A 21935-nucleotide genomic window follows, 5' to 3' on the forward strand; every position below is an offset into this window, starting at 1 on the left:
CCTGCCAACTTCAAAATTTATAGCTACAACCATATTTTTTTAATTTTTAAAAGCACAAAAAATACCACAACTCCTCAAAGTGATTTTGAAATGAACATTTCTTCATCATCATAATTATCCCATGTCAAATTGAAATGCACTCCAACTCAGCATACAAACAGAAAGAACATTTACCTCTGAGTCTCAGTGCAAAATATTACATTTGGAGATAACATCAGCAACTAAAAAAGTCTTTCAGTGGCAATCATACTCCAGTCATTAAAAACATCATAGATGAAGTAAAATGGTACATCTCATAGAATCAAGTTCCTCTGTGTGTGTGTGTGTGTGTGTGTGTGTATGAGTGTGTACATATGGTACTTTCTCACTTTTACAGACTGCACCACAATTTTCAAAGGCACTTTCACATAACTTCATTAATTTGATCTTCCAACAATCCTGAAAAGTATACAAGACAGGGATTTTTTATTATTCCACTTGACAGAGCAATAAACTGAGATACAGAGAGACTAAGTGGCCAAAACCCAAAACTCATCAGTGGCAAACCCTGGAAAAAGAATTCAGACTGTTGACTCCCAGACCAGTCCTTCAAAAGGAAGTTTAGGTGTGCAGTTTAAATTAGATGAGAAACGTGCAAAGTTGCTGGGTTTCTAAAGCAGTTTGAACAATGATTCCTTTTAGTCCCCTAGCATCATAAAGGTTCACAATCTATCTCACTGCTGGAAAAATGGGACTGTCACCTGGATTACAGAGAGACTGTACCAAAAGGCTGTAATTGAAGTATTTTCATTTGCAAAATTATACGCCTTTGAAAACCTAGTCAACATAATACTTTAGTTCAACAGTTTCTGAGGTAGAAAATATTAAAATTTACTGGAGAACATAAACTCTGGACCATTTATCTTTAAAAATAAGTAAAAGGATAATCTAGGGGGAAAATGTTTCAAGCAGAGTATAGGAGTGAAATTCAAATTTAGTGCTGGTTAAAAAACATGTTCAAAACTTGAATCTGTCCATACTGATTATGATTTTTTTCTCTGTTTCCTCCTTGAATCAGGATACCATAACAGGACAGTGCTGCAATATCCTTTTCACTTTTAAGTTATGGTGTCAAGTTTATATCTGCATCTGCTACATTTTTACAAAAATCGAACTGGCATTTGTAACCAATAAAAGTCAACATGAAAGGCAGTATTCCTGGTTATTTCAAATGACTCAAGGATTTCTTTTTCTTTTAAGTTCCTCAAAGAAGCAAGTGAAGTAAATGGAGAATACATCAGTTTAAATTTTTACCTGCATTTCTCTATACTTTTCAATTATTAGGCAAGCTCCTAAAAGACAATATTTTTTCCTTTTCTTTTTCTTTCCCCCATAGCAACTAGAGCAGAGCTCGGAACAGGCCACAAGGATTTCACTGACTACACAGAATACCAGGTAGAAATTCTCAGGCCTAGGGACAAGAAGACACATCAGAGTCTAGGTTTCTTGCCACTGGTGATTTTGCAGAGGGAAATGAGCAGAACAGATGATGAGAGCCATGGGGGCTAGAAGACAGGGGAGCAGGTCTGTGTGAAAGGGCTGTGGAGTAAATCCCTATCTAGAAGTTGGAGCAGGCAGTGTGGCTAAAAAAGACAACTGTCTAAAGGAACATATTAATCACTGAGTTCTAACAATTTTACACATAAGTCACAGACAGAAAACGGTTGAAAAAACTAATGTACCAAAACCAAAAACTAGTGTACCACACAGTAGTAATAACTGCTGGAGTAGTAATAACTGTTGGTTAGGCTATGTTCAGAATGAGACAATTTTCTGTTGAATAACTGGGACTTTCCTCTCTAAAATATGCCTATAAATTCCTCAGGCCACTGTTTAGTTTAGATCACATGATCTAGATATCTGTTCCTTCTAAGTCAAAATGTAAAACTAAGTCAGTCTAGTTTTACATTTTCTTGTGTCTCATTTTTTATTTGTCCCTATTCTTGAATACATAGTAAAGTAACAGTACATAGGCCTCTTTACCTTATTTTTTATATAAAATAAACTATATTTTATATACTTGAGGTTTGAACCACTTACATGCCACAGGTATATTTTAGAGTTAGAATCAAGATTCTTTAAAAGCAATAAAAAACTGATTCCACTAAAGGGCAGGAAAAAATGGTAAATTCAGGGTCTTGAAAATGTCACACAATAAATAACCAACCTTGAATACTTAAGCATAATGTTTACCTGACAATATCTGTGAATATAGCAACAGAATATTAGAATATAACAGAACACATGTATGATAGAATAGCAATATATAGACAAGCTTATATAAAGTATATATACTTCATAGAAAAGAGAATGTTCATCCAAAAAGATTACATCTAAGTTCACAAAGGACAGCTTTTTTAAAAAATAGGCCACTAAAGTCGGGTTTAGGGATGGTCAAATAGCTTGTATCCTGTGAATTGCACTTGATATTTCAAATTTATGTGAGAAATTGTTCCCTAACGTATTTTAAATGTGCATCTGTTACTGCTTATCTATGGGAGCTCAAGTACAAACTGCAGATCATCATCCAAAAATAAGGAGTATCTGAGCTACATATGATTTCACATGCTGCACAATAAAGAAGCCAACTCCTTTATTCAGAGAAAATGGCCCCATGGCCACGAGGCTCAGATCTCCTCAGTAGGTTGACTCAGAGTTAATCCTGACACAGAATGCTGGGGTTGTTGTAGAAATTCACATGTGTATTTGAGACAAACCAGCAGGAGGAATGCATGCGACAATCACGTACTTTGCGAAGCCAATGAAATCTTCGTGGTTGGTGTTGATGTAGGAGACTTGGATGTCGATCAACAGCAGTACCTATAAGTCCAAGAGAATCACTTCAGTGAAAACCCATCTTAAATATTCTCAAACACTAAATTCGGTAATAGCCTACAAATCATTTATCTTTATTTAATTTTAAAAAGGATGCTTCAGTTAGAATGAAAAGTTGCATTAACTTTTTTCATTAGACTCTCATTTTTACTCTAAACTCAGAAACAAAAGATCTATGTGAAAAGTATGAGTCCCACATGAAGACAACAGCATTATAGTTTATAAGCATGTACTTAACATGCTTACTTAACACAGAGCCAACTTAACACAGAACCTAGAATTATTCTATTCCTCTAAAACGTAGGTGTAATGTTCAAAAGGACGCATGTATAAAAATACATGTGGCACGAAGGCCATGGAGGAGCTGCTTAGAGCTTCCTGTTCCTGTAGACATTATATGTTGTTAGCCACAAAATAGCAATATCACCTCTTGTTTTTCCTCTTTCTGTCTCTTTAAGCTCCCTGTAGGCAAGTAGGAGAAGTATCTCATCAACCAACTCAAAAAGGCTATATACAAATAAATAGAAAGCCTCCTTGAGATCAATAGGCTTCACTGAAGGTGAAATCTGAGTGCATCCAAGCATTCGTGGTAACAGTTCATTGGCACAGTCTATATAATGCCCCCCAGGAGGTGCGTCCTCAGGAAAGCCTTCCCTGATCCTCACCCCACACCCTCACCCAAGACCAAGTTGGATCATGCTATTACTCTCATATAGTCTATATATCATGATAATATTTTTATGTATTATACCCTATACTTTTTCTTTGTGGTGTTTATCACAAATGTAATTAATTATTTATATTATATTTTGTTTGATGTTTTGCTTCCCTGCAAGACTGTAAGCTCCATGGAAGCAGAGATTATATTTATTTTGTTCACCACTTTATCCCCAGAACCTAGCATGATACACACAACAGGTGCCTGAGAAATATTTGTGGCTGTAAATTCTATGACTATCTACCAGTCTTGAAGAATAGTTTATTTTAAAGGGAGAAATTTATTCCCATATAATTAGTACACGGCCAAGTATTATTGTTTCTCATTCATTACCCAATGCTATGGTCTCTGAGGCTTTGATTTTGTGGCTAATCTCAGCTGGTCATCTGACCAAATCTTGCTGTGAGCCCCAAGGAGCCCTACCGAAAAAAAGACTAAATCACCCCAAACCCATACCCACTACCAACATAAAGTCAATGCCCAGGCACTAACTGGGTCAACAATATCATACTTGTATGAAAAACTTTCATATCATCAGATAATAGTTTTTTTCTTCTCTTAATGAAGAAAACTGAAGAGTTAGGAGGAGTCATCACTATTAGATTATCTGTGGCATTGCCACTATTCTCCCTACAATAAATCCAGATTCTATTAAATTTTATACCCCAAATCCATTTGGCTAGGAGTTTGGATCAATAAACCATAATATTTAAGCACAAATTAGTAGTTGTCACCATAAAGAGCAACATATCTACATAACCCTCAACATTGCCAAAGGTTGTCGTGAATATCTTGGACGTTCACAAACATTAACTTGGACTGCAGTACAGGGGAAAAGTGGAAGAAAAATAACAACCATGGCTGTTCTCATTCATATTCCTGGAAACTGGGAGTCTGTTTTCATCCTAGGAAAAGAGCCAGGTCGCATGTGGGGGATGAAAAGGAAAAAAGTACATTTTTTCTCTTTTTTTCACTCTCTCTCACTGCTTTTCTCACCCACAGTTATTGAAAATTTAGTTGAAGAAATGTAAAGCTACCCCTGGTAGCAGTAATCACCCACAAAGCCAACCATTTCAACATGCAATTACATGTATGGAAGCACCTGGAATAACAGCAGGCACACACTGAAGCTCAAAAAATCTCAAAAAACCTTTGTTTTAGAAAAACGTTCAGAGAGATTTATGGTTTTTCATATTTTTAATTCTGAAGAATTTCCCCCACACACAAAGTTTCCAGAGCAGAGGTTGGTAATAATTCCATTTTTTAAAAAAAACTGCAAGAATACCTCAAAGCAGTACTGGCACAGAGGTCTAAGGAAATGGGTCACTCTCTGACCAGCGACTTCAGAAGTACCATATGGCCTAAAGCAGCACGGAGTTCAGAACTCAAATGTGAAATCTATGCAAACTGACATGTTCATGTTACCAAAAACATGCATGTTTTTACTACGCCACACAGGTCAATATTAGCAGTGGCAGGCACCAGCTTCTTTAGGCAGTTGATTAACTGTCAAACCAGGCCACCTGAGATGGTCACTTAGGAGAGAGATGCTCGCTCCCTCCCTTAACTCCCACTTGGGGAATGAATTAATCACTACATCAGAGGTACAGATGGAAGACAGTCTCCCTTGAAATCAGAAAAGGCAATTAATTCTTTCTCATGTCTACTATGTGTCATAGCTCTTTAGGAATAACAAAAACAACCAAAATTAATGAAGAACTAAGAGCTATATCTGGATTACTTCATTCCATCCTCACAAAATACCTGTGAGTTAACTACCATTATTATTCCACTTTCAGATGAGGAAACTGAAGTGTAAAAGTAATAAATAACTTGTTCATTTACACAGAAAGTAAATGATAGAGCTTGGATTCGAACTCAGGCAGTCTGAACCCAGAGCCCACAATCTTTTTTCTTTTTTTTTTTAATAATTTTTTTGGCTGCATCGGATCTTAGTTGCAGCACATGGGATCTTCGTTGAGGTATGTGGGATCTTTCATTACGGTGCGTGGAACCCACGTCCCCTGCATTGGAAGGCGGATTCTTTACCACTGGACCACCAGGAAGTCCCTGGAGCCCACAATCTTAATGACAATGAAAAATTTGAGTGTCATTTCAGTAAAACAAAAACTCTGAAACATGAAACATGAAGAAGTTAACTGATTTAGATATGAACACAAAGATAATTAAGATAAGAATTGTACAACCTTTTCCTCAATACTGTTTTTACACAGGATCCCTAAGAGTTAAGTAGAATGTAATATCATTTGAACTTCATAGAATAAAGACACAAATTAAAACGGTTATCTTAGTTACTTAAGGTCAGGAGTACAGTTGATAACAGAACTCGTTTTCTTGGTCCAGCAGGAGCCATGACATTAGGTGTGTGGGGGAACTTCTGGTCTCGGGTTGTATACCTTGACCCAAGCTTGACTTCACTGGCTCATGAGTTAACATTGATTTGTTTATCTCTACTAAGTCAAAGCCTATTTTTTCCACTTTTGGCTATTGTGACTACTCCAAGAGTGAGAAAGTTGCAAAATAAGTGAAAACTATGAATAATCGTTAATTAACTTTCAAAACGCGATGATAGGGCTTCCCTGGTGGCGCAGTGGTTGAGAGTCCACCTGCCGATGCAGGGGACATGGGTTCGTGCCCCGGTCCGGGAAGATCTCACATGCCGCAGAGCGGCTGGGCCCATGAGCCACGGCCGCTGAGCCTGCGCGTCCGGAGCCTGTGCTCAGCAACGGGAGAGGCCACAACAGTGAGAGGCCCGCGTACAGCAAAAAAAAAAAAGTGGCAGCAATGAATCCCAAAGCTCGAGCAGAGAGCAGCAGGTTGTTACCAGAGTCACTCACAAATATCCCAACCTGCCGGGCCTCCATCCCTCCGTCTCTTCGCTTTCTCCTTCCACGCCCACCCCAACCCTACAGCACCCTCTAACACATGTTGCATATGTCTCTCTCCCTGTGGTTTGTCTCTACCTCTCTCTCTCCTATTCTGCCTTCCTCCTTTTCCCCAGTTCTTTCTCTCCTTCTTTCCAATTCACCTAAGAACCACAAAATCTTGGAATTCTAACTTATAGAGGACTTCAGAGATCATATAGACCAACATTTCAACATTGTACACGAGAAAAAAAAGTCCTGAGAAGTGATTTGCTCAAGAACATGCTGTTACTCTGTGGTGAACACATGGCTTCAGTCCAGTGTCCTCTCCGTGCTGTCACACTCGCAGCTGTGTCCTAGAACTGAAGAGCATCTGAAAACCTTTGTGTTTCCCATTATAATGTTTTATAAGTAACTAAGAAAACATTCACCTAAATTTAAGAAGCTTTAATTATTTTCACGTAGTCCTTAACTTTTTTCAATGAATTATCCTCACTTGAAAATAATCGTTCATTCGTAGTTAGCCAAGATTCGAAGACAATTTCAAAGCCACTCCTTACAAACCATGTGTATTTACAAAATAGTTAGAAATGCTTAAAAGAGCTGTTCTTAAATGTTTTTTATTTTTTTAGTCACAGGTTCCATGGATAAGCTGATGAATAGCTTTATCCATTCTCCTCAGGAAAAAAAATAAAAACACTAAACATTTTGCAAAACATTTCAGCAATTTATGAATATCCTGGTGCCCATCTGTGGGCCCTATCTTAAAGAAAATATGTGATATGTTTCCAGATTAGTGGTTTTCAAAGTGGGGTGTGTACATGCTAAGGGTACACATGATGATTCATGAAGTGTTGAAAAAAATAATGGAACTCCTATTACTGCTTTTTAAATGTTATCCTTCTAAGGTCTTTATATATGTTTATATTTTTAACATATGCAAGATGTTAGTATAGCAACACATGTATAAAATTCATAAATAAGTAAAAATAAACATATGTGGTGGTGTTCTCAGCTCTTTTTTTTTCCATTCAGGGATACGCCAACTGTTGGAGACCAAACAACCCTGGAGAGATCTTCCACTTCCCACAAGGACCCTGCCCACCAGGGAAGGCCTCTCCTCACCTGGTCCTTTGTCTTCCCTTCTCGCTCACGAATGTGGTTAGCAACAATCCTTTCCGTTTCCTCGCAGAGTCTGGGGAAGTTTGCCAGCTGTCAAGAAAAACAGATCTGAGTGTTAATACTCAAATATTTATACTGCAAAACAAAAATAAGTTATGTTGTATTCCAGAAGACATGCATTACCATTCTGGAAGCAGAAATAAAATATCCTAAAGAAGAATGGCTGCACAAACTACAATCAGAAGTTACTACATTATCTGAGAAGAAGCACTTCAAAATCAGCAGAGAAATTCCCTGAAAAGAAAACAGAAACCCAGATACCATCTAGCTCTATGCTGTACAGAGTTAGCACTTAATAAAGTTCAAAGATGAAGAAGACAGAAATGAGGAGGAAAATGACTAACATTTACAGAGCACTTACCATGTTCCAGGTTGTGTGCTAAGCACCACATGAATTACTTCATTCGAAATTCACAACAATCATAAAAGACAGATCCGATTATTAACCCCATTTTACAGAGGAGGAAAGCAAAGTGCAGAGAGGTTAAGTAACTTGCCCCAGACTACACAGTTCAAAATCAGTGGGTCCAGGATTCCTACCCAAGCCCTCAGACTCCAGAGTTCCTGGTCTTGTCCATCACTCTTTGAGGATGATTCACATTCCATGAACCACAGAGATCATTTTTTAAAATTCTACCCTAACAGATGTGTTTTTATATACATATTTTTGGCAAAACTACAGAAATAATGCATGTCAATCACTTATCCCATCTCAATTATGCAGGTAATTGTCCAAAATTTAGTTTGCAAAAATTAATGAATTATAGTTGTTTTCAGTGTAAGGAAGAAAAAGAAAAGGATGCTATCAATACAAGGATGTTCAAGGAAGCCTAACCTAAAAATGGGGCTTAGTCGGGTAAAGTTGTGTGGAACAGTTTGTGGGGAGAATGGGGCTTGCCAAGCACAGGAGAGGACAGGGACAATGAGTGGTCAAGGAAGTAAAGGAAGGTCAGTGCAGAGAGCAAGGGGATGGTCTTTAGGCAAAGCTAGAATGGTAAACAGGGGCTTGATCCTTGTACACCTGTTAGGAATGTTGGCTTCTGAAGCAATTCAGACGGAAAATAATGGGACTTGGACAAGGATGACAGCAATAGAAATGGAAAAAAAGTGGGAAAATTCATGGTTTATGACAGGCAAAGATGAATTCCATTTATTATAAAAAGCACTTGCAATAAGATTAACACTAATATCTCACATAAAAACAGGCAAAAAACGCGATTTAATTTAAAAAGAAATTTAATGGCCAATAAGATATTAAACTGCACAGAGTAATACAAAGAAAGATAATAACTACTATGTTGCCAAGTTACTATAATCATTTTTATAAGACTTAATGCAGGTGAAGGTGTACTGAGACTAGCACAGTTTAAACTTGCTGAAGGGACGTCAATGAGAATAATCTTTCTGTTAAGCAATTTGGCAATATGTTTCAAAAATTTTAAAGACACACACACGTCAGTCTAATTACTTCATGGAATTCTGAGCTAAAGTAATAAGGAAATTCATCACAGCGTTACTTGTAATAGCAACAATAAGACAAATAGACATAACTCTATAAGCCACCTAAGTATCCAATGATGTTAAATAAATTAAGGTAGACCCACTAATGGGATGTAATAAGCCATTCCAAATATAGCTAATATTTGATATAATACTATCTAATTTATAAATAATATCTAATAACATGCTAAAGTGTCTATGACACTGGGTGAAGAAAATCAGGCTACTAAATATAAAATGTGATTACACACAAGCATATACACACACTCATAGTCACAGGCTACCATATACACTTGATACTCTTTGAGGATATAGCCAAAGACCTTAAAAACTCCAAAATTCTTGAGTAATACTGTAGCACATATTTCCCCTAACTTGTATGCTAGGCCTCCCTGAGATGTGATTGCTCCATGGTCACTGGAGTCACTGTGCGCACCTACTTTATAGCATGCATGATGCACATCAGTGTCTTAGCAAGACAACAAACTGCACTACTTCATGGAACCACTGTGATTACACATCACATATAAATGTTAAATCACCTAATGCTGTAAGTCTGCTGTCTGTGCACAGAAAAGAATCTGCACAAATACTACAAAATGTTAATAGCAACAACCTCTTTGAATGATGGGCTTATGCATAATTTTAATTTTTTTCTATATACATGTCTGCATTTTTCACATTTTTCCACAACGAACATACTTTTTAAAAAAATTTTTGGCTACATTGGGTCTTCGTCGCTGTGTGTGGGCTTTCTCTAGTTGTGGCTAGAGGGGGCTACTCTTCGTTGTGGTGCACAGGCTTCTCATTGCAGTGGCTTCTCTTGTTGCGGAGCACGGGCTCTAGGCGCTCGGGCTTTGGTAGTTGTGGCACACGGGCTCAGTACTTGTGGCTCGCGGGCTCTAGAGCACAGGCTCCGTAGTTATGGCGCACGGGCTTAGTTGCTCTACGGCATGTGGGATCCTCCCGGGCCAGGGCTCTAACCTGTGTCCCTGCATTGGCAGGCGGATTCTTAACCACTGCACCACCAGGGAAGTCCTAGAGTACTTTTATAACAACATCATTAGAGCATAGAAACCTGGCTGCCTTGGTCACCTCAAAATTCACAGCCCAGTGTCTGTTCATGAGATCACCAAACCATCACCCCCTTACTGAGACTCCTAGCTGAATCCTGAGATCTGTGCTCATTTAGGTGCTTACTTCATAAATAACTTGAAGACACAAATGAAGCTTCCATTTTGAGTTTTGGAAACATTCTTTGGGGACAGTTCTATCATTCCGGAAGCCGTTTTATACTCTGAGAATACTGCAAGTTATTTTTCGTAAGGCCTATAAAAAGTCTCTAAGTATGGAAGGGATAGCTGATGAATACTTGTCCTTCTTCTTGACTAATGCAAAACTAGGTGGCACATCCGGCACAAACCACTAGCCTGCACTAGGCCACCAGAGCAATTGTTCCTCCTCTGCACTCAGAGAGTACCCCAAGCTAACATTGCATACTTGCTTTTGATGATAGCCACACTAACGTAGAACCACACTCCTGCAGAGAAGTGACTACATAAGCAATAGCGGTCTACTAAATAGGATGGGGATGGCAATAGCATTTAGAAAATGGATTATAGCAGATTATTTCTAAAACACCAAAGAGTGGCAATATAAATATTTATTCAGAAACTAAATACTTGATAGCTGAAGGACCACAGACTAGTATGCAGACATCAATAAGTCAAGGAAAGGCCAAAATGATAAGAGCATCCCATGAAGTAGAAACATCTAAGAACCCTCCAATCTACTGCTAGGCAGGAGGATTGATTTTTTGTGTGTGTACCTCCTGATCTTTCCAAGCTCAATTTCATCAGGAAAGGAACCCGCCAGAGCCATATTTTTGTATCTACAACTGAGAAAACTGGATGTAAATGAGCCTAAATTCTAAGTGGGATAAAATGGAAAGAGAATACACTAGAAGAACTGCCCTCAGAGAAATATTGAAGGGGACAGTAAGCAGGAAAGATCTAGGCATTACTGAAAGGCAGTAATGAAGCCAGTACAGTTTCTAATTGGTTGATCTTAAAAGGTTGGTAGGAGTGTAAAAAATGTTGTGGGAGTATAAAAATCAAAATGATGGTTTTAATTGCTGGCTCCCAAGTGTAATGCTCCAGTCCCAATTCTTCATAATACATATAGGAAGAAGGCAAAAAAAAAAGTCCTACTGACATTCAGAATGACTTCTGAGTAGGCTTTCTGCCACTCATTTCATTACCTCATTCAGCTCAGGTTGCATGACATTCTACTTAGCTTTAACAGATACTCAGCTGATTGCTCACTTCAATTCATTGCCTCTCTTCTACGTCTCTTACTTAAGGTGCAATCAGTTTTCTCAACCACTTAAGTCATTGTAATTTTCAATCTCTTTTGCTCTGGATGTTGAACTAAAAGCTTACCATTGTAAGAACACAATTTTTTGTCAAAGTCATCAAAATTTTAATCATGTGTGCCAAAATAATATTGACCTAGAAATCACCATCATTAGATTTTTATTCTTCTATTAATTATTTAAATATTCTGCAAATTGATTTATACAGGCTCAAGGAATTAAGGCTTTGCTATTGGATATAATAATTTTATATTCTTAAATTTATTTCACATCAGTCATTCATTTAACAAACATTCTTTGGGCACCACTATAGGCCAGCTCTGAGCTCAGTTTATGTCAAAGCACCTGATATTGGAAACCTCACAGTCTTGAGTGGCAGGTTGACTATACAGATAAATTGTAATGCGAGAGAAATATTTCACAAAAATCAAGGAGAAACACAAAGAAGTAAGTGGCTAAACCTGCTCTGAGAAGGCCTCAGAAGATTTGACGCTTAAACAATGACAGCAAAGTTTCCAGACGAAGTTGAACATCTATTAAATGATAAATTACTTCTAAATAGCTTATGTTAAAATTATGTTGAATATTCTTAAATAATAAGGAAGATTAAATGGAGTAATAATACAATATAATGTATTTAGGAATCAAAACTTTAAATATATAATTCTAAGAGAAAACTTTATACTTGTTTTGAGACAAAGTAGCACCATCATTTTTTTAAATACAAAAACATGCTTTAATAAGATCCAATATTTTAAGTATTATTTAGGGTAGTGTTTAATTATTTTGATGGGACGTCAATATAAAAATTTAATTTTAAGCATGGAGCACATTTTTCCCTAGAGGAAAAAAAATCACTTGAAAGACATTTCTACTCAATAAAAATAAATTATAGACTTACAAAATGTATTAACCATTGATTAATCCGATCATGAGAGCCATACTATTAGGTTTCTCTTGGAACAGGCACAAGGCCAGGCAAGATTCTATACCTTGAAGAGTAACTAGTTCAATGCCTTAAGCAAAGACTCAGCTTCTTAGGTAACCATCTGTTCACAGTTCCATTGCAAACACCACTGAGAAAATGAACCAAAACCAGAATAAAATTTCTTTCATGTGCATGATTTGAGTTGATGGTTTGGCTGACCTAAAGATATGGGCTCTATTTTGATCAAAATGCTATAAACCATCCAGTGTTGGCCATGCACTACAAACTCGGTAGCCATAATGATTTCACTGCTTATAAAAGCATGCAATAATTTTATTCTATTTATGTGAATTAAAATCTGCCCTTAGGGCTTCCCTGGTGGCGCAGTCGTTTGGAGTCCGCCTGCCGATGCAGGGGACACGGGTTCGTGTCCCGGTCCGGGAAGATCCCACATGCCGCGGAGCAGCTGGGCCCGTGAGCCATGGCCACTGAGCCTGCGCGTCCGGAGCCTGTGCTCCGCAACGGGAGAGGCCACAGCAGTGAGAGACCCGCGTACCGAAAAAAAAAAAAAAATCTGCCCTTAAAACCCCTAGTGATTTTTAATTTGTGTGTAGCATAATGGTGGATTTATTCAGGAGATGAGAGAATATTTATTTGGGCACAACACATTTGTTATGAAAAAAAGGAAAAACAGAAGTATTCACATTTACAAAAGTGATCAAAAATGAGAAACAATTCTAGTAAAACAGGTCAGGAAACTTCACAAGCGTAAGTGGGAAAATTCTTTATTGAGGATTCTATGTTTTAGGAGTGGCATATAAGAAGTCTAGGAAGATCTAAGTGAAGTTGGTAAAAAGGGGAAGGATGCCAGATCCCACCCGGGTGGCCTTGGGTAAAGTAGTCAGAGAGAAAGAAATACTGTTAGTCCTCCTTCTCCAAGTGGGCAAATCCCAAACCTCAAATATTTTCTACAAATGATGGGAGGAATGGTGAGCTCTGTGAAGGGAGAACATATATGGTAAGTTGATATGTTCTCCATTACATATCTGACCTTATTATTTCTTCTAAACAAAGAAATGAAGAGAATGCTAGTGTTATTTACCAGATGCTAAGGAATTAAAAGAAAAAGCCCAACCTTAAGTGAAATAAAGCTGAAAGGTAGTCAGAAGAGCCATAATCTCATTAAGTAATCAGAAAACATCCAAACAGGAGGGCAGGAGGGCATTGGTGCTGGGTCAAAACAATACCTGAAGACAATAACCAGGTTTACATCACCACTCTTTGCACATTTATCTCTGGTAAACATTATTAAGCAGTTAAAATGGAACAAGAAAAATCATGCAGAAAGTAAGAGGAAAAGCAGGGGCCAGGGTAAATTATAAATTAAGAATTGCAAAGATCATGAATCCTTTAACGAATTGTGAGATTAAAAGGTGAGATTACTATCTCTTGAATTTTAGTCAAGTCCCAGGACTGAATTTCATATAAAACCCAACAAATGATTCAAACTTTAATACTCATCCTGATTTGAAACCTGAGTACCATGGCCCATTACATGAGGCATCTGCTGGATGAGAAGCACAGCACAGAGTGTTTGACTGGACAGCCAGCCATTAGAAGATATGAAATGCAAATCTTTATGTACACAGTGAAAACCAGAGCAGATCTATCCAGACCTAAAAGAAAATCCTATTTGAGCATGATGCTTTGTAGTTATTCTCTTTCATCCTACAAGCTTTCATAGAAGTTACTCAAGTGACTACTTCAGCCAAACGGAAAATCACCTGCCAAGTCAATGAGACATGATTCATGTATTCAATTATTCATTCAATAATTATTATTGAAAACCTGGATGTTCAGGGGTTATAAATAGAGTAATGAGCTTAACAAACCAAGTCCCTACTCTCATGGAGCTTACATTCTTCAAGTCCCTTTACTGTCCAACAATCACAACAAAAATAAAAGACATATGTAGTATAATTCATGTGGTCGTATGTGCCACAAAGAAAAACAAATTTGGTAAGTAGATGAAGAATGGTATGAGTGTGTGTGTGTGTGTGTGTGTGTGTGTGTTCGAAGGAAGCATGTGCAATTGCTGATAGAAAATAATAATTTCCTGTCAGAGGAAGACTCTGATTATGTGGCATTTGAGCAAAGACCTGAAAGAAGCTAGGATGTGACCCATGCAGATATCTCGAGGCAGAGCATTTCCAACACTGAGAATGAGAAATGCAAAGGCCTGCACCACATCTCCTTGACCTGTTGAAGAAACAAGGAAACCAGTGTAGCTGGAGTGGACTGTGGGGAGGGAGATGGGGAGGAGTTTAGAAATGAAAAGGAGCAAGATCATGCAGGGCCTTGAAAGCTGTGGTAAGGTCTTTGGATTCACTGCTTAGTTATATGTATTCAGGGTCAGATATCTACTTACCTAACATGCCACAAAACTCAGCATTTCTTCTAACAGCACTTTTTAATGAAAAATCTTTCCCAGTGTTTCTAACAACCAACTAATGTATCTTTTTCATTTCCTTGCAAAGCGTTTTTTTCTTTTTTCTAAGCAGGGGGAAAAAAATCAATTAATTGGTATGATGGTGATCCAAGAATGTGGCTTCCCAAGAGGCCAATAAATGGCACAGTTGCTAAACTGTGGTTAAAAAAACAAGATGTTCCTCTCAGTGCTTCCTGCAAAAAAGCTCAGGACCCTGCAATGAAGCACTGGAGAAGAGGCAGTAGAGAAAAGCAGCTGAAAGATGATGCCCACCAGAAAAATTCCAAAGTTGAGATGTCCCTGGAGTGAAGCCAAATAGCTCATAAAACTCTAATGTCCCTGTCTTGTCCTCCAGTGCCCCAGAGACCACAGTGAGAAAACATGTGAGAAGAAGTGCATTCCCCCAGGTTAGCTTTGTGCCTTGTTATCTGAACACACATAAATCCCATGTGTTTCACTGATGTTTATTTATGTGGCTTAAGGAAAAGTTAAGTATTTTACACATAAGAAATTCAACATGAGCAATTGTAAGTGAAAATATTGTTTTAAGTTTATATATATATATTCATATATATTCTTATATATATATATATATATATATATATATATATATTCACAATACAGTGAGAGTAACTATACATTTCAGATTGCCTGGAGCAGTCTTGGTTTACTCATACTATTCCAGTGAAAGTATTGATAGCTCCCCCTTTTAATCTCAAATCTGTGTTGGACAATAAATTATATGGTCACCTTATCTATGGGTTGTGTTCAAAAGGGGTCAAATAATTAAGTCCTGGCATACTCAACTTTAATTAGGATTATTTTGCTTTAAAAAGACTTTAATTAGACCAGTTTTAAGGTTAAAAAAAAAAATTGAAGGTAGACATAATAAGGCCAAATATCAAGAACATCAAATTGAGGAAAAAGGAAAAGGATACTTGAAAGAAAACCTGTCCAAATTTTACCATTTTAAAAGGAGTGACTAGAGGAAGTGGCAAGATGGTGGAGTAGAAGGACATGAGCTCACCCCTTCTTAAAAAACACAACTAACTATTGAACAACCATTGACAAAAAAAAAAAAAGCTGAAAACTACCAAAAAAGTTATCCTACATCCAAAGACAAAGAAGAAGCCACAATGAGACGGTAGGAGGGGCGCAATAGCGATAAAATCAAATTCCATACCCGTTGGGTGGGCGACCCACAAACTGGAAAATAATTATACCACAGAAGTTCTCCCACAGGAGTGAAAGTCCTGAGCCCCATGTCAGGCCTCCTAGCCTGGGGGTCTGGCAATGGGAGGAGGAGCCCCCAGAGAATCTGGCTTTGAAGGCCAGCAGGGTTTGATCACAGGAATTCCACAGGACTGGGGGAAACAGAAACTCCACTCTTGGAAGGTGCGCACAAGGTCTCATGCGCACCAGGACCCAGGGGAAAAAAGCAGTGACCTCATAAGAGACTGGGCCAGACCTACCTGCTAATATTGGAGGGTCTCCTACGGAGGTAGAGGGTGGCTGTGGCTCACTACAGGGACAAAGACACTGGTGGCAGCAGTTCTGGTGAGTACCCATTGGTGTGAGCCCACTTGGAGGCTGCCACTTCCTCCCCAAGACCTATCCCCTCCCAACAGTGCTGGAACGCCTCAGGCCAAACAACCAACAGGGCAGGAACACAGCCCCACCCATCAGCAGACAGGCTGCTTAAAGTCTTCCTGAGCACAGCCCTGCCCACCAGAGGGAGAAGACCCAGCTCCACGCACCAGTGGGCAGGAACCAGTCCCTCCTATCAGGAAGCCTGCACAAGCCTCTTAGACAGCTTCATCCACCAGAGGGCAGACGGCAGAAGCAAGAAGAACTACAATCCTGCAGCCTGTGGAAAAGAAAATGCAATCACAGAAAGTTAGACAAAATGAGACGGCAGAGGAATATGTCCCAGATAAAGGAACAAGATAAAACCCCAGAAGAACAACCATGTGAAGTGGAGATAAGCAATCTACTGGAAAAAGAATTCAGAGTAATGATAGTGAAGATGATCCAAGATCTCAGAAAAAGAACTGGGGGGAGGGATAGATTGGGAGTTTGGGATTGACATGTACACACCATTATACTTAAAGTAGATAACCAACAAGGACCTACTGTATAGCACAGGAAACTCTGCTCAATATTCCACAATAACCTAAATGGGAAAAGAATTTGAAAAAGAATAGATACATATATATGTATAACTGAATCACTTTGCTGTACACCTGAAACTATACTCCAATATAAAATAAAAATTTTTTTAAAAAGGAGTGATTAAAATATTCCTTTTAAACCAAGTACAGATTTCTTTACCATCAGGATAACTTTAAAATATCTAAATTATTAATAAGTATTTATAGAATGTCTCATGTAGGATTAGTCATTGGGTTAGGTGTCAAAGATAAGATAAAAGACAGCTCTTTTTTAAAAGGAGCTTATCATCAGCAAGAGGAGGCATTCACCTAAACAAATAAATTACAAACAAATTTCAATGCAGTACCATAATTGTTATGATAGGAGTAAACACAGGGTTACAATTAAAGCACTAAGAAGGGAGTGAGGATGGAGACCAAGAAAGGGCTCAGAGGCCCTTCAGGAAAAACGATGACTGAGCTGTATCTTAAGGAGACTCTCTAAACAAACAAAATCACATGTACAAATACTAAAGACACAAAAAATCTTTGTGAATAGTGCAAATCACTTAGAAGGGCTGAAGCAAGCAAAAAGTGATGACGGATGTAGCTGGAGAGTTATTCAGGGATCAGATGGTGAAAACTAAACACAATCACAAATGATTTGAACTTTCTTAAGGTATAAGGACCCACTGAGTAATTTTGAGGGAACAGGCAAAAAATATCTGTGCGTATTTTAGAAGGGCCATTTTGACAACAGTGAGGAGGATGAATTTGAATATGACCAGTCTAGAAGAATTAAGATCAGTTAGGAGATCACTGTAGTAATTTAGTTTGGGGGGGGGGGCGGGAAGAAACTGTTTAGAGCCTTAAGTAAGAAGAGAAGGTAGTTGCAGTAGACTGTAGAGTAGACAGTTTCAGTTAAGAAGCTTGAGCTGGTGGTATAGATTTGGGAATCAACAATGTTTTAAGTGATAGTTGAACTATGGGAGATATGATCTGCCAGGGAGAAAGGAGAGAGAAGAGAAGGAAACCAGGAGCAAGTTCTGGGGGACTCCAGTGCTTAGAGGCAGGCAAATGTGGATACGCTCTTGAAGGAGACGGAAGAAGAATCATGAGAAAGATGGAGGAGAATCCAAGAAAGAGAAAAGAGAGTGGAATTCAATATCGGGAACAAGAGTGTCCCTTCAATTTGGCAATCGAGTCTCTGGTTAACCTTTACCATAATTATTTCAATAGAGTGGTGGGTGGAAGCCAAACTTCAGAGGGTTAAGGAATTAACTGGAGATGAGACAGTAAAGATATAGCAAGCATAAACTACTTTTTTCCTCAAGAAGGTTGGCCATGATGAAAAGGAGAGGAATAGGGCAGAAGACAGGTTTTTGTTACTTATAAGTCAGGAGAGACATAAATATATTTATACATTGGCTTATTTTAAAATGTGATGGAGAAGGTGATGATTCAGGAAACAGAGGAATCCAGAGAGTAAGTTCCTTAAGTAGGTGAGAGTACAAGTAGAAGCCCAGCCCTGGTCAGGATTAATACTTCAACAGAGACAGAGAGAAGGATGGGCATGGCTGGGAATACACATAGGTTTGGGGGCTCAAAATTGATGTTCCCATTTATGGCCTCTGTTCTCTCTGTGAAATCATTACTGAAAATGATGAGCAAAGCATCTTAAAAAGAGTGTTAAAAGTTTGACGTCACTATGCTGGAGAACACTGCAAGTCACTAACTAATGAGATGCTGAAGACAATGGGTACATTATCTGGCACTAATCCACACAGATAGAGGGTTGTCTCCAAGCTCTTCAGCAACCTGGGGGAAAGGGAGATAAAAGACCAATAGTAAATTCGACCAGCCTTAGAGTTTTAACAGGTGGCAAAGTTAATCCAAGAGGAATTAAAGTTAACAGATCAGAAAGTTAAAGGTAAATGTACTGCTTGTTAATTTATTGCCTCTCAGCTCCAAATTCAACCTGCTTGCCCCCTCTGTGAAAATAATCCTGGGCCCTCTAAGTATTTTTCCTTTGCTGGCTGGCACCAAGTGAAGTTTTGTCAGGAGAGGCGGGGCCTGGAGAGACACTGAGGGAGGAAAAGGCAGACTAAAGCAGGCTACTGCAGTACAAGGCAGCCACTGTCCCCACCTTGAACAGTTTGCAGCAGAGTGTCTCCAAGGAGACACCTCCCCATGGACACCCTTTCCCTCCCAGCACAGAGGGCAGATTTCACTGCAGCATGACACTACGGCAACTTTTCTGCCACCCAGTGAGCCACATCCAGGCCCACTTCAAGGAAGTCCCAGTCTTAGCCCTGGTCAGGGGCCCTCTTTCCTGGATGTTCCCCTAAAGGTGGTACCTTAGCATCTGCTCCTTACAGCTTCTACCCCTATATTCAGTTGTTCTCTTAACTTCTTACTAGCCAATCCCTCATTCCTCTAAGCCCATGTTATAGTTAATACATTTTTTAAAAATTTTATTTTATTTATTTATTTATTTTTGGCTATGTTGGGTCTTCGTTGCTGTGCACAGGCTTTCTCTAGTTGCAGCGAGCGGGGGCTACTCTTCGTTGCGGTGTGCGGGCTTCTCATTGAGGTGGCTTCTCTCATTGTGGAGCACGGGCTCTAGGCACGCGGGCTTCAGTAGTTGTGGCACGCGGGCTCAGTAGTTGTGGCTCACGGGCTCTAGAGCACAGGCTCAGTAGTTGTGGCACACAAGCTTAGTTGCTCTGCAGCATGTGGGATTTTCCCGGACCAGGGATCGAACCCATGTTCCCTGCATTGGCAGGTGGATTCTCAACCACTGTGCCACCGGGGAAGCCCTTAATACATTTTTATAGTAACTGTTCCCTGTTCAAACTGCTGTGTGGTTTCTCTCTTCTGATTGGACCCAGACTGATACAATGGTCAGGAAATATAATAAAATCCGGAAGAGACAGGTAGCTAAGAAAAAAAAAAAAAGAAGCCAAAGGTCTGAAGGTCTCTTTGAGCTTAAAGACTGGTTATAGGGAGAGTAAAGGAGTGAGAGAGCTGGAAGGGTTGGACCCTGTGGCAGAATTTAGGTATAGAGAAGAACTGCTCTCTCCCTTCCTCCTCCCCAGCACCTTTCACACCTCACTCATAAAGTAGGAACTTCCACCAACATTTCTTCTCTCTTGAGAAAGTACTACGGGAGAAGCCCTTGTCATTTTCGTCACCTCGCAGGAAAGAAAAAAAAAAGAGAAGACAAAAGGAGACCTGTGAGCCCCTGACCTGTGTTGGCTCACAGCTCTGCTTCGTGGAGCAGGCGCACTCCATCACTGCTCACTGTAGAGGCCCGTAGGTGTGAGGTTAGCCAAAACACGCTGTGCTCCTTCTGGGTGCACATCTCACTCTCTCTGCCACTGGGGACTCAAGTTAACGGCTGGGAGGGGGAGGAATTGGGGGAAGTATTGGGAGGCTCCCACTTCAGCAGAAAATCCCAGCCATGTTTTCCAATCTAGATTTATCAGCAGCAAAGCAGATACTAAATTTCAATTCTCTTTTAAGCTTTCCTACTAATTTCCCAACTGACTTAAAAGCTAAAAGAGGGTAGAAGGGGGTAATCAGTGCTCTGAAAACCCTAGATTTAGAGTTTTAAATTTCTGAAGAATCTTTTGGTAGAACATTTGTCCACCATGACAGGGACTGGAAGAGGTCACAAGGAGTGTGATGCTAGTGTGGAATGAATGGAGAACCACTGCAGTCAAAGATCTCCAAGAGCAGCAGCTGCTGGGTGTTGGACCTGACCTCTACTGAAGTCATCCAAGTTGAAGGTGAATTTAGGATGCAGAGGAAAAATGTAAGCCAAGTTCTAAATATCTTGATGAATACAAGGCAGTGACCAGGACCTGATGGTGACAGTGAATAGAAGAGAGAAGGGTGGCAGAGCTGGTAACACCCAGGCCTTAATGGAAGACTTTTTATAGGAAGGTGAAGGAATAATGTTTGGAAGCCACAAATGGAGAAGTACACAAATGTCATGCCTGATCCAGGCCCTTAGATTCTTTGAGTTTGGGCCAATAAATATCCTTCAGTGAAGGGAGCTGAAGGGTAAACAATAATCTCAGGGAGAAAGCTAGGTTTTATTTAAGGCAACATATAAAATGTTTTGAGAAGACAGTACAAATATACAACCACCACTGGTCTAGAGAGCTTAATGGAAAAGGAGGTTCAAAGGGTGGAAAGCAAAGAATAAAAGCCAAAAAGTGTCCAGGAAGAAGCTGTCTTGTCCCATGCCATGGGCACCAACTGTTGGTTTTCCAGTAAGCTGGATACAATGGGAAGTGATAAAAAAAAAAAAAAGATTCATACATACCATAAACACTTTATATAACTTAAAACATAAATGTACACACATGTGCCAATCTTTTGATGTGAGGCCAAGGCCTGTTCTCTGCATATGGATCTGCTGATTGGAGTTATGCGTCTTCTGTCTTACATAAACCACATCCTTCATCTGTGATTTCCAGTTTTGCTTTCTTTAAAGTGGAGGGGAAACATAAAGACACTCGGGAAATCATCTGAATGCAGAGCCCATCTAGATTTTTATCACCGCCCCCCCCCCATATACTTTTAGCTTTGTCCTACCTACACGTAATCAATTGCAAAGCTTTTGTAGCTAATCTTTATTAAGTCATTCCAAAGCTGGATTTTTATGGAAATTCAAAGTCTTTCCTGCATTTGATCAATTTATTTACTCTTCACTTAACCTACATAATTAAAATAAGAAGGAAAACTGGCTAAACAGGTTTGAGGACAAACACAGCACAACTGGCCATTGGAAAGAAGACCACTTAACTGGTGAAAGCAGGAATACAT

General features: G+C 39.2%; 1 protein-coding gene across 5 annotated transcripts in view; it reads right to left on the reverse strand.

Moving 5' to 3' along the window:
• The window catches only part of DNM3 (dynamin 3), a 599000-nt gene that overhangs the window by 339743 nt on the left and 237322 nt on the right, over positions 1 to 21935 (reverse strand). For all 5 annotated transcript variants that reach the window (XM_007446759.1, XM_007446762.1, XM_007446760.1 and 2 more), the window contains exons 11-12: positions 7603 to 7689; positions 2789 to 2859 (exon numbers count right to left, since the gene is read on the reverse strand). In XM_007446759.1, the coding sequence (XP_007446821.1) occupies positions 2789 to 2859; positions 7603 to 7689 (158 nt within the window). The remainder of the gene's footprint in view (positions 1 to 2788; positions 2860 to 7602; positions 7690 to 21935) is intronic.

The sequence above is a fragment of the Lipotes vexillifer genome, unplaced genomic scaffold (genome assembly GCF_000442215.2).
Source record: "Lipotes vexillifer unplaced genomic scaffold, Lipotes_vexillifer_v1.1 scaffold685, whole genome shotgun sequence".
Classification (NCBI taxonomy): Eukaryota; Metazoa; Chordata; class Mammalia; order Artiodactyla; family Lipotidae; genus Lipotes; species Lipotes vexillifer.